We start from the raw sequence: 13,138 nt of genomic DNA, 5'->3' as shown, positions 1-13,138 counted from the left end.
GAGTTGTAGTTGTAGCCAAGAAAACTGGGATTACATTCTCCAGTGTCATGAAGACCACGAATCTGGGCGTGACAAATCAAACTTTTAGACTGAATAGGAGATTCGAGCCCTTGTTCAGCATAGTTTGTGCCTGAAATTCACCTGGCCACTCAAGGTCCAGAATGTGAGAAGGAGGTTTCGTCTGGCTAAAATGAGTGAGTAAGTGAGTATAGTCTTACGCCGCACTCAGCAATATTCCAGCTATATGACGGCGGTCTGTAAATAATCAAATCTGGACCAGACAATCCAGTGATCAACACCATGAGCATCGATCTGCGCAACCTGAGCACCCGATCCCGTTAGTCGCCTTTTACGACAAGCATAGTCGCCTTTTATGGTAAGCGTGGATTGCTGAAGGCCTATTCTACCCCGGGACCTCCACGGGCCGCCTGACCAAAGAACACCAATAATCTGAAACATCGTCGATAGGAAAAGATTTTAATCGATATAAAAATTGCATTTTCATACTGTTGTGCATGAACCGTTGTGAAAAAATGCGTCAGACTCTTAATTTATGAAATATGTTGAGTTGGGACAGTTTTGTCCAAAGCTACGTCTCCGATATTCATAGGTAATCGATCGATATCAAGCTAAGGATTATAGGTACCTATTACCAACATCTATATTTAGTCCTAAAAGCGATATGGGATACCTGAAATAGTGACCAAAAGAAACTACACACCGAAGACTATTGCATAAGGATTCACATAATTAAAGATAAAGTGATAAAGTGGGACTACCTACAGGTCAGAAGACTTAACAGCTGGAACAATGTTTCCCACTGAAATGGCCACGAATCACACCTGACGTCTTTCATTGTCGTGCATTCTCAATGAGTGGACGTGTTTTGATGTGTATTGAAGCCAATAGCGGGCACACTTACTATTGATTCAACATATGATGACATTGTGGAGAAAAACCATACCACGTCCTTCAGTGTCAGTCTAACGGTACTTTCGACGTGTTATGAAATGAAATTGTGTACATTTGCTGTAAGACTGAACCATGTTTTGAAATATAATAGATGTTAATTTATATATGTTTTTCTTTTCTTTTCAAATTGATCCAACACCCTGCATACTTTCTGTTTAGCACTAGTTTCGTATAAGCATTTCGCCCACTACAGATTCTGTTGTATATGCAGACTAGGGATACATAACACATGAGAAATTTCTCCAAATTCATTCACAAATGATGTTTCCCTTTCATAACAGGAGAAAACGCGAGAAGTTTCCTTTAATGCTTCATTGATTGGCTGCACTGTCTTCGAAGCGTTTTGTATCATGTACAGCGTTGAATTTAATCTGCATGCACGACAGTCATGGTCAATACTGAAATATTTCTCTCAATACACAGACTTATACAGAATTTGAGAAAACACATAGCTTGTTTACAATATTTCTACTTAGTGCAAAGGGCACATGTCAACTCCCAGCCGTCGACATAAGGTGGGCATGGCAGGGCACCACATTTAGCGTGGATCATATACAAGAGATGGCCGTTTGTGTCTGCTTTACCCCCAGGCATGGCTTCTGCTTCACTATCTACACAGACATAATCACTGGAACCAGTGTGTGCAGTAGCGCCACCAAACAGATAGCCCTTGTATTCCAGGTGCCATCCCGGAAAACACTCGTTCCTGGCAGGTACCATGATGGCACTTGTTTTGTGATGACTCTGGCATACAACACACGGGACATCGTCTTCAAACAGCCGATGTAGAGGAGCGTTCGTTGCAGGTGTTTGATACTCTGTACCATAGATATAACTTTCTAATACCTCACTAGTGTACTTTTCGTAGATGGGTGCTTCGGGGAGGCACAGCGTTGTTCCCGGACCCCCTTTTGCCTGATAATGACTTCCACCGGCATAACCTGAAATTAGTCCAACCATAATTGATAAGAAATGGGTGCCCTTCTGTACATAATTAACAATATTGATGATGACGATGATTATGACAAGGATGAATACTGACTGAACTGTACATGATGTAGCCATTATCATCTTTGGAGCTTTGAGACAGAATAGTGGGTGTAGCGTTCCTCGTCACGCCGAAGACACGAGTTCGATTGCCCACATCATTGAAGCCCATTTCTGGTGTTCCCCGCTGTGACTGTGCTGGAATACTGCTAAACGCGGCATAAAGCCATACTCAGTCAGTCCTTGTTTAAAAACAAAGTGTTATAGTGTCTACTTCAGGACAGCCATGTCCAAATATTTCTACAGACCAAAACCTAGGTAGCCAGGCTATATGATATTTAGTTATTTTTATTCAATCTACAATCTTGATCTTTATCACTACCGCAGAGTACATTGTTTTGTCAGCTACCTTGTTCCTCTTTGTCACTTCCATTAATTACTGTATATGACATTTATGGCCTTTATTGGTCATCCCCCTTGGCTTTGTCTGTCATCACATCAACTGTAGAAGGAAGTGCTATTAGTTTCTCTATCTGTCCTTTGTTGATTCTTTGCCTGTCTATTGTTGTTAAAAAACTATATATATGTATGCTCACATCTATACTGGGAGGTGATGTGTGGAGACCGCCATTCCGACTGTCCTTGTAGGGACGACCGCGAGCAGGATTATGCCGCTCGCAGGAAAGGCCCGGGTGTCAGGAAAGTCCGCTCACCTCATTCATGTATCCTTGTTTGTCATGTCTTGTGAAATCAACTAAAGAAGTTCGAACTAAACTATGCCTTCGTCTTCATCAACGTATTCATTCATCATTTCCTCAAAGTATTGCATGTATGTAATCACGTCGATCACATACTACGCGTTGACAAACGCAACATTCTCTTGTCCTCACATCAAATAGTCTTCAATAAAAGGACTGATTCTATTTCTAACATTGTGTAGTGCTATATTGTTTTTTTTTTTATCAAGTTAAAGATATAAAGTAGAAACAAATTGTTTGAACAACCTGCTGTTTTGGTACAAAGAATCAATCCAATTGGCCATACAATTCAGTGCATGATAGACTTTGAAATCACATAGAAACTATGTGATTATGTGTTAGTAAGTGAGTAAGTTTGTATGTACCTCTTCAGTTTTCCAGCAATATTAAGGCAAGGGACAGGAGAAGTGGGTTTGACACATTGTACCCAAGTCTTCATCGAATCCGGGTCTTCGGTATGACAAGCGAATGCTTAAACCACCGGCCCTATTATACGTTAGATCTAAGGTCTGAGTGAGAAATGGGAGAAGAAAATGAGGTAATGTGTTTACAAAACTCCAGAACATCAACAAAAGAGACTAAATAGATTTACAATCGGAACGGTGTACAAAGCGGTAACAACTGAAGGAAAGTGTCACTCAAGAGTTTGACGCCCGGTGTTCGGAATAAGGTCAGCATATCTGGTATGCAACGTAATGATTCAAACACGGGAGCACAGCTGCATTTTCAACTGATTCACACTTGAATTCGACGTGAGCCACAACCCCACTCTCAAAAGTTCATTGATCAAGGCTACGTCATTCAATTTCATTCATATTCAGAAAGGTACAATCAACTTTTCTACTAAACAAATCAAGACTTACTTATGCATATATGTAAACAGGATTTCACCGCTTTTACGTACCTTTGTACACTACATCATTTCCTTTCGGACATGTTGTCTTTCCCCATCGTGTGAATGTCGCTCCTACTGCTCCAAGTGAAACTTATATAAAAGAAAATATCAGATAGTAATGCATTACAAGTGAGTGAGTTAGTTTACGCCCTATTCAACAATATTCTAGATACATGGCGGCGGTTTGTAAATAATCGAGTGTGGACCATACAATCCAGGCTTCACCAGCATGAGCATCGACCTGTGTCTTCCAAGTCAGCGAGCCTGACCTCCCGATCCCGTTAGTCGTCTCTTACGACAAACATCAAGTGTAATTCGGTTTTCACCGGTGAATTCAGTATGACATTGTAAGGTTAACTTAATCGTTTACCCGATCTGGTCCAGTGTAAACAGTCAGTTTCAGGCGGTATAATCTTCTCTCCCAGGTGTATCCTCAACAGTGACTTCAGGTCATGCAGGAACCTCCGGTCCGCGGGACAGTCCACATTGTTCGGATTCAAAACCGCAGCTTTGACCAAGGAAAAAAATAATATCCAGTGTAGGAACTTCCTTCTTTAATTTCGACACCATTGACTCAACACCATTGACATGATTGTTCATGTCACAGGTGAACACAACTGACATAACAACGTGATTATTCATATCGCAGATGGACACAATTCACTTAAAACGTGACAGGTCATATCGTGCCTAGGCACAACTGATGAAACAATGTGATTGTTCATATCGTATCTAGACACAACTGATAAAACAACATGACGGTTCATATCATATCGAGACACAACTTATAAAAGAACATGCCTGTTCACTGGGATTGTATCTAGACACAACTGGGCGAGTGAGTGAGTGAGTTTAGTTTTACCCCGCACTCAGCAATATTCGAGCTATATGGCGGCAGTCTTTGAATAATCGGGTTTGGTCCAGACAATCCAGTGATCAACAAAATGAGAAATGGGAACCGATGACTTTGTTTCAACCAAGTCGGCGAGCCTGTCCACCCGATCCTCTTACGACAAGCACAGTCACCGTTTATAGCAAGCATCGGTTGCTGAAGGCTCATTCTACCCCGGGACATTCACGGATCTAGACACAACTGATGAAACAACATGATTGTTCAAATCATATCTAGATACAGCTGATAAAGCAACATGACTGTTCATGTCGTATCTAGATACAACTGATAAAACAACATGACTGTTCAATGGGATTGTATCTAGACACAACTGATAAAGCAACACGACTGTTCATATCATTTATAGACACAACTGATAAAACAACATGACTCTGCATAATGAAGATGACACCATTGTCACAACAACATGGTTTCTTGGAGTCCTTCGTGTCATAGACATAGCCGCAGATTCAATTGTTTAGGACCTTACAGGCTATGTCAGTTTTAACGAATGATATGATCCTCAACAAAGGCCTGTTGTTTTGCAGACTGTCGTGTTCTTTAGGAAAACTAGAGAATCGACCATCTAAGCGAAAACACGTGAATACATACCTGTGGCTATCCCAGCCTGGACGATCGTAGAAACATACAGCGGTAGCTTCATGGTTGCAAGTCTGAATACAAACACGTGTGATTGTAGTTATATACACACTCTTCACAGGTATGACTGTTTTGAAGTGTTCAAGATGTCTCCGTTTCAAATAGTTTTCAAGTGTTTAATGCGTATTAAGTATCAGAAGATATTTGCTCAGCTGTTGAACCATATACATACATTTGTATATTCCTAAACAACAGGGTTGACGTTTGTGAATTTTTCTTTGTACTCTCAATCCATCGCTGAACTGAACACAACACAAGAACAACAACTGAGTAGATCGTGTTGATATACAAGAGATTGCTGACACGTTCTGAGTCTACATATTTGTACTGCCTGGTTGCAAGATATCATGTAAAATATTCCTTTCAAGGTCCGCACACGATTGTCGTTGATGGTTGGTCGTTGTGGCTCGAGAGTCGAAGTTTCAAGTGTTCCACAGTTGAACGTATTTGTGTTGTTCTGGTAAATTACTGCCATGTGTCTCTTGCATTCCAGATACCACTTAGCGACGCAATATGTCCTGGTCAGGTTTGTACATGGAACAAATATGCTGCCTGCTAAACATTCCTCTGTAACCAGGTGTTCAGAAGTAACCACCAAACACACTGTACATAGATGCTAATCTATGTGATCCCATATCGATGCTGATCTATATGATCCCATATGGATGTTGATCTATGTGATCCCATACAGTTGATGATCTATATGATGCCATATCGATGCTGTTCTATGCGGTCCCATATCGATGCTTATCTGCGTGATCAAATATCGTTGCTGATCTACGTGATATCATATGGATGCTGATCTATGTGGTCCAATATCGATGCTTATGTGTGTGATCCCATATCGATGGTGATCTGTGTGATTCCTTATTGCTATTGATCGATGTGATCCTAAATCGCTTTTGATCTCTGTAGTCCCATATCGATGCTTATCTATGTGTTTCCATGACGATGTTGATCTGCGTGCTCCTATATGGATGTTGATCTATGTGATCTCATATCGATGTCAAACTGTGTAATTGCAAATCAATGCTGATCTGTGCAATTGCTTATTGATGTGATCCCATATCTATGTTGATCTATGTGATCCCTTAACGATGCTTATCTGTATGTTCCAACACTAGTATCGATACAGATCTATGGGATCCCATATCGATGCTGATCGATATGATCCCATATGGATGTTGACCTATGTGATTCTATATCGATGCCCACCCATGTGATCCCACATCTATGCTGATCTATGTTCTATGTGATCCCATATCGATGCTGATCAAGTGATCCCGTTTCGATACTGATCTATATGATACTTTGTCGACGATCTATGTGATCTTATAGCCATTTGATCTATGCGATTCTATATCGATGCTGACCTATCTAATCCCATATTGATGTTGATCTATGTGATCCTGTATCAATGCTGATCTATGTGATTCCATATCGAAGGTGATATGTGTGATTCCTTATTGATGTTGAGCTATGTGATCCTAAATCGCTTGTGATCTCCGTGGTCCCATATCGATGCTTATCTACGTGATTCCATGTCGATGTTGATCTGTGTGAGTCTATGTACATGCTGATGTACGTGATGCCATATGAAAGCTGATTATATCATCCCACATCAATGTTCATCTGTGTGATCCCATATCAATGTCAATCTGTATAATTCCATATCAATGCTGATCAGGGCGATCCCTTAGCGATGTTGATGCATGTGACCCCAAATCGATTGTGATCAATATGATCCCATATCTATGTTGATCTATGTCATCCCATATCGATGCTTATCTCTATGTTCCAATACCAGTATCGATACTTATCTATGTGATCCCCTATCGATGCTGATCTGTGTGATCCCTCATCGATGCTTGTCTGCTACTCACAGTGACTGCACCATACCCCATTAATGAACCTGAGGGGGGTATCACAGCCTAGTGGTTAAAGCGTTGGCTTATCATGCAAAACCCAGGATTCGATTCCCCAATTAGGTACAATATGTGAAGTCCATTTCTGGCATGCCCCGCAGTGATACTGCTAAAATATTGCTAAAAGTGCCGTAAATCCACTCATTCCTGAACCTCCCCAAAACGACCTTTCTGTCGAACGTAATTCCACTAATTTCGTCTACATCAACCTAGAAAGTAGTCCTTGAGTCAACTGAAAACATACCGTTTCCTCAAACGCTCTTGACACCAACATCTCGCTGGAATGCACGTGCATACGAACAGAGCACTGACACGTTCACTGAATGCACAATAACGGACGACATGTATAACGGTAATCCGTTTAAGGCATACTGACCTGTGGTTACCGCACTCGGCAACATTCAAGCTGTCTTTAGATATTCCAGTCAGGATCAGACAATCCAGTGATCAACAACATGAGCGGCGACTTATACAATTAGGACACGATGACATGTTTCAGCCAAGTCAGCGAGCCTGACCACCCGATCTCGTTAGTCGCCTGTATGTATGCATTTCTATGAGTTGTGGATAAGCAAAGAAAACTGGAGAGATTTTTTTCCAGTGTCATGAAGACCACGAATCTGGGCGTGACAGACCAAACCGTCTGACTGAATAGGAGATTCGAGCCCTTGTTCAACATAGTTTGTGCCTTAAATTCACCTAGCCACTCAAGGTCCAAAATGTGAAAAAGCGCTTTGGTCTGGCCAGAAAAACACCAATGATCTGAAACATTTTCGATCGGAAAAGATTTTAATGGACATGAAAATTGCATTTTGATAATGTCATACATGAACCGTTGTTAGAGTAAAGACGTTCCTCACACAGTCTGCAATTTTCGGACATGTAATGGTCTACTTCTAAATTATGATCAGGGTGCTGTTGCTGATAATTCCAACAAACACCGTGATATGAAATATGTTGATTTGGGGCATATTTCCTGACAGCTACGTCTCCCATATTCTTAGAAAATCGATCATTATTCAGTTAAGGGTTATAGGGACCTATATCGATATTCAGTCCTAAAAGCAATATAATACGATAAATGAACCAGTGCTAAAAAGAACTACACACCGAAGAATATTGCATATTTAGGATTCACATAGTTAAACATAAAGTAATAAAACTATATTGAACCATGTCAATCCGGAAACAAACCAAAATCGAGAAAAATCCAAAACAACTTTTTCAGATGTAACACGAAATGCACGTACACACTGACATTACAAATCAGCTCACGCGACACGCCAAACATGTTTGATTCAAATCATAAGAGAGAGAGAGCGCTGTCGGAAATATCGTCATTGCCAGAACTTTCAGCTACATCAGAGCAATTGCAATCGGACTGATGCAACGACTAAGACAATACGTCAGACAGGCCTTGAAGTGGTCAAACACGTCTGACAACGTCGCCACATTCGCACAATTCATTTGAGAATTCTTTTTGTACCGTCAACGCTCAACGGCAGCGACGGCACTACGCCACCCTATCAGTCGATGTACAGTATACTATGAGAAAGTCGCATTCGAGCACGACGACCATACTGGATGATACACATACTGAGAGACGGCACACATGCAGACACATCCGGGAACAAACCAAACCCGCGAAAAACGCAAAACGACTTTTTCTGATGTACCATGAAATGCACATGCATACTGACATTACAAATCAGCCCACGCGACACGCCAGCAACCCAGATGTGAAAAACACATGTTTGATTCAAATCGTAAGAGGGGGAGAGCTAAGGGAATGGATGAACAAGGAGTTTATTGACAGAACTTTCAGCTGCATCAGAGCAATTGTCATCACACTGATGCAACAATTAAGACAAACTGCCAGTACGTCAGACAGGCCTTGAAGTGTTCGACCACGTCTGACAACGTCCGGTGATGATCGCCACATTCGAAACATTCATCTGAGAACGTCGACGTCAACGACAGCGACGGCACTAGGCCACCGTATCAGTCGATGTACATTGGATTGGAGACTAAGTGAACATGGTATTCGAGCACTTCGACCCTACCGCGGACTCCGTCTGACTCTTCAAAACCGACGTCTTAGACTGACATGGGTCAGTCGGGATGGACGTTGTCAGATGCGTGATTGACGACGTGTGAAGTTCAACGACCTGAGTAGGATTTGGGTTTAACGCCGAAATGCGTTCAAACCGTTTGGAGCCGGTAGCATGATAGGGATGGGATCTGTGGCGATCTAGAAACCAGAATTTTGCTTATTGATAGCAATCTGAATGCTCGAATATACAGTGATAAGGTTGTGGAAACCAATTGTGAAGCCAGTTTTCAAGCAGTTAGCACGTGGCATTATCTGCCAACACGATAACGCAAGGCCTCATACAGCTTTGCTGTGTCCAGTCTTTACTTCGACATGAAACCGATAGAACACTTATGGGACTACCTACAAATCAGAAGACTAATCAGCTGGAACAATGGTTCCCTTGGGAATGGCCATGAATCACCCCTAACGCCCTTCGTCGGCTTACATCCTCAATGAGTCGACGTGTTTTGATGTGTAATAACGTCAATGGTGGACACACTTACTGTTGATTCAACATATGATGACATTGTGGAGAAAAACATACCACGTCCTTCAGTGTCAGTCTAACGTTTTCTTCGATGTATTATGAAATGAAATTGTGTACATTTGCTGTAAAACTGAACTATGGTTTAAAATATACTAGATGTTAATTTTTTATGTTTTTCTTTTCAAGTTTGGTCAAACACCCTGCATAGTTCCTTTTTAGCATTAGTTTAGTACACTCATTTCGACCCACACAGATTCTGTTGTATATCCGAACTGGTGGATACATACCACATTAGAAATGTTCCCAAATTCATTCACAAATGATGTTTCCCTCTGATAACGATTTACAAACAGGTGATTGGCTGCACTGTCTTCGAAATATTATGAAGCTCGTATAGCGTTGAATCTAATCTGCATGTACGACAGTCATGGTCAATACTGAAACATTTCTCTCAATACACAGACTTATACAGAATTTGAGATAACACACATCTTGCTTACAATATTTCTATTTAGTGCAAAGGGCACATGTCAACTCCCAGCCATCGATATAAGGTGGACAGGGCAGGGCACCACATTTGGCGTCGATCATATACAAGAGATGGCCGTTTGTGTTTGCTTTGCCCCCAGGGATAACCTCTGCTTCACTATCTACACAGACATAATCACTAGAACCAGTGTGTGCAGTACCACCGCCAAACAGATAGCCCTTGTATTCCAGGTGCCATCCAGGAAAACACTCGTTCCTGGCAGGTACCATGATGGCACTTGTTTTGTGATGACTCTGGCACACCACACACGGAACATCGTCTTGATACAACCGATGAAGAGGAGATGCATCTCTACCTGTTTCATACTCAGTGCCATAGATATAACTCTCTGATGCTTCACTAGTGTACTTTTCATAGATGGGTGCTTCGGGGAGGCACAGCGTTGTTCCCGGACCCCCTTTCGCCTGATAAAGACTTCCACCGGCATAACCTGAAATTAGTCCAACCATAATTGATAAGATACGGGTGTCCTTCGAATTCTGTACATAATTAACAATATTGATGATGACGATGATAATGATGAGGATAAACACTGACTGAACTGCACGCGATGTAGCCATTATCATCTTTGGAGATTTGGGGCAGTCTAGTGGTGACAGCGTTCACTCGTCACCCGAAAGACACGGGTTCGATTGCCCACATTCATTGTCGTCATGGGTCTACAAAATTCCACAACATCAACAAAAGAGACTAAATAAATTCCACATCGGAACGGTGTACAAAGTGGTAAGAACTGAAGGAAAGTGTCACTGAAGAGTATGAGACCGGGTGCTGGGAATAAGATCAGCATATCTGGTACTCAATCTAATGATTCAAACACGGGAGCACAACTGCATTTTCAACCGATTCACACTTGAAATTGACGTGAGCCACAACAGCATACTCAAAAGTTCATTGATCAAGGTTACATCATTCAAGATCTCAATACAGCTTCCAAAGCGTTTTATGACAGACACGTCGGTAATATTTGCACGTTTGACGCATCAGAGCCCTAAATGATGCCCGAAGCAATTCCTTATGCTGGCTTTATGTTGACCTGCCTGTACATGTGTTTGCGACACGTCTTACGTGCACGACCGGGTGTGTCCCCTATTAGTGGAGGCCTTTTTGTCTCCATCACATATATATTCAGAAAGGTGCAATCAACGTTTCTACTAAATAAATCAAGACTTATGCATATATGTAAACAGGATTTCACCACTTTGACGTACCTTTGTACACGACATCATTTCCTTTGGGACATGTTGTCTTTCCCCAGCGTGTGAATGTCGCTCCTCCTGCTCCAAGTGAAACAAATATCAAAGAACATATCAGATAGTAATGCAGTACAAGTGAGTGAGTTAGTTTACGCCGTATTCAACAATATTCTAGATACATGGTGACGGTTTGTAAATAATCGAGTGTGGACCATACAATCCAGGCTTCACCAGCATGAGGATCGACCTGTGTCTTCCAAGTCAGCGAGCCTGACCTCCCGATCCCGTTAGTCGTCTCTTACGACAAACATCAAGTGTAATTCGGTTTTCACCGGTGAATTCAGTGTGGCATTGTACGGTTAACTTAATCGTTTACCCGATCTGGTCCATTGTGAAGAATCAGTTTCAGGCGGTATAATCTTCTCTCCCAGATGTATCCTCAAAAGTGACTTCAGGTCATGCAGGAATCTTCGGTCCGCGGGACAGTCCGCATTGTTCGGATTCAAGACCACAGCTGTGACCAAGGAAACAAATAATATCCAGTGTAGGAACTTCCTTCTTTAATTTGAACACCATTGACATGATTGCTCATGTCACAGGTGAACACAACTGACCTAACAACGTGATTATTCATATCGCAGGAGGACACCTTTAACTTAAGAATATGACTGTTCACATCGTATCTAGACACAACTGATAAAACAGCATGACTGTTCAGATCCTATGTAGACACAACTGATAACAAAACATGATTTTTCATTTTGTATCTAAACACAACTGATAAAACAACATGATTGTTCATTTTGTATCTAGACACAACTGATAAAACAACATGACTGTTCAGATTGTATCTAGACACAACTGATAAAACAACATGATTGTTCAGATTATATGTAGAGACAACTGATAAAGCAACAGATCGTATCAAACACATGAATACACACCTGTGGCTATCCCAACCTGGACGATCGTAGAAACATACAGCGGTAGCTTCATGGTTGCAGTCTGAATACAAACACGTCTGGTTGTGGTTATATACACACTCTTCACGGGTTTGACAGTTGTGAAGTGTTCAAGATGTCTCCGTTTCAAATAGTTTTCAAGTGTTTAATGCACATTAAGTATCAGTACATATTTGCTCAGCTGTTGAGCCATAGAGTGCTGAACACATATATACATTAGCATAAACAATGGTCTGACGTGTGTGAATTTCTTGTACTCTCAATTCATCGCTGAAGTGAACACAAGAGCAACAACTGAGTAGATCGTGTTAATATACAAGAGATTGCTGACACGTTCTGAGTCTACATATTTGTACGTCCTGGTTGCAAGATATCATATAAAATATTCCCTTCAAGGTCCGCACACCATTGTCGTTGATGGTTGGTCATTGTGAGTCGGGAGTCCAATGCTTAAGTGTTCAAAAGTACTTGTTTGTGTTGTTCAGGGAAATTACTGCGATGTGTCTCTTGCATTCCAGATAGCACTTAGCGACGGAATAACTCCTCACCAGGTTGGTACATGGAACAAATATGGTGTCTGTTAATAATTCCTCTATAACCAAGTGTTCAGAAGTAACCGCTAAACACTCTGTACATACATGCTGATCTATGTGATCCCATATCGATGCTGATCTGTATGATGCCGTATAGATGCTGATCTATGTGATCCCATATGGATGCTAATCTATATGATGCCATATTGATGCTGATCTGTATGAT

General features: G+C 41.4%; 2 protein-coding genes across 2 annotated transcripts; both read right to left on the bottom strand.

Moving 5' to 3' along the window:
* Positions 1-463: 463 nt before the first annotated feature.
* On the bottom strand, positions 464-5,174 carry LOC137280785 (uncharacterized). The gene is made up of 4 exons (XM_067811994.1): positions 5,117-5,174; positions 3,983-4,120; positions 3,622-3,702; positions 464-1,913 (listed from the first exon to the last, which is right to left on the bottom strand). Exons 1-4 carry the CDS (start codon positions 5,166-5,168, stop codon positions 1,441-1,443), a joined length of 744 nt encoding a protein of 247 aa, XP_067668095.1. The 5' UTR covers positions 5,169-5,174; the 3' UTR covers positions 464-1,440.
* A 2,685-nt stretch (positions 5,175-7,859) lies between these two features.
* On the bottom strand, positions 7,860-12,418 carry LOC137280773 (uncharacterized). The gene is made up of 4 exons (XM_067811989.1): positions 12,362-12,418; positions 11,794-11,931; positions 11,433-11,498; positions 7,860-10,651 (listed from the first exon to the last, which is right to left on the bottom strand). The coding sequence occupies exons 1-4, from the start codon at positions 12,411-12,413 to the stop codon at positions 10,179-10,181; spliced, it is 729 nt and encodes a 242-aa protein (XP_067668090.1). The 5' UTR covers positions 12,414-12,418; the 3' UTR covers positions 7,860-10,178.
* Positions 12,419-13,138: the final 720 nt, after the last annotated feature.

The sequence above is a fragment of the Haliotis asinina genome, chromosome 1 (genome assembly GCF_037392515.1).
Source record: "Haliotis asinina isolate JCU_RB_2024 chromosome 1, JCU_Hal_asi_v2, whole genome shotgun sequence".
NCBI classification, from domain to species: Eukaryota; Metazoa; Mollusca; class Gastropoda; order Lepetellida; family Haliotidae; genus Haliotis; species Haliotis asinina.
Note: the sequence above shows the minus strand (reverse complement) of the source record. Positions and strands in the feature narration are given on the sequence as shown.

What these genes read in the sequence shown, in the direction of transcription:
- LOC137280785 (XM_067811994.1), bottom strand. Translation starts at nt 5,168, where the DNA reads ATGAAGCTACCGCTGTATGTTTCTACGATCGTCCAGGCTGGGATAGCC. An exon ending in CCAGGCTGGGATAGCCACAG is followed by an intron (nt 4,121 to 5,116) that starts GTATGTATTCAC and finishes CCTTGGTCAAAG; the next exon opens with CTGCGGTTTTGAATCCGAAC. An exon ending in TTTACACTGGACCAGATCGG is followed by an intron (nt 3,703 to 3,982) that starts GTAAACGATTAA and finishes CTTTTATATAAG; the next exon opens with TTTCACTTGGAGCAGTAGGA.
- LOC137280773 (XM_067811989.1), bottom strand. Translation starts at nt 12,413, where the DNA reads ATGAAGCTACCGCTGTATGTTTCTACGATCGTCCAGGTTGGGATAGCC. An exon ending in TTCACAATGGACCAGATCGG is followed by an intron (nt 11,499 to 11,793) that starts GTAAACGATTAA and finishes CACTTGGAGCAG; the next exon opens with GAGGAGCGACATTCACACGC. An exon ending in AAATGATGTCGTGTACAAAG is followed by an intron (nt 10,652 to 11,432) that starts GTACGTCAAAGT and finishes GACTAATTTCAG; the next exon opens with GTTATGCCGGTGGAAGTCTT.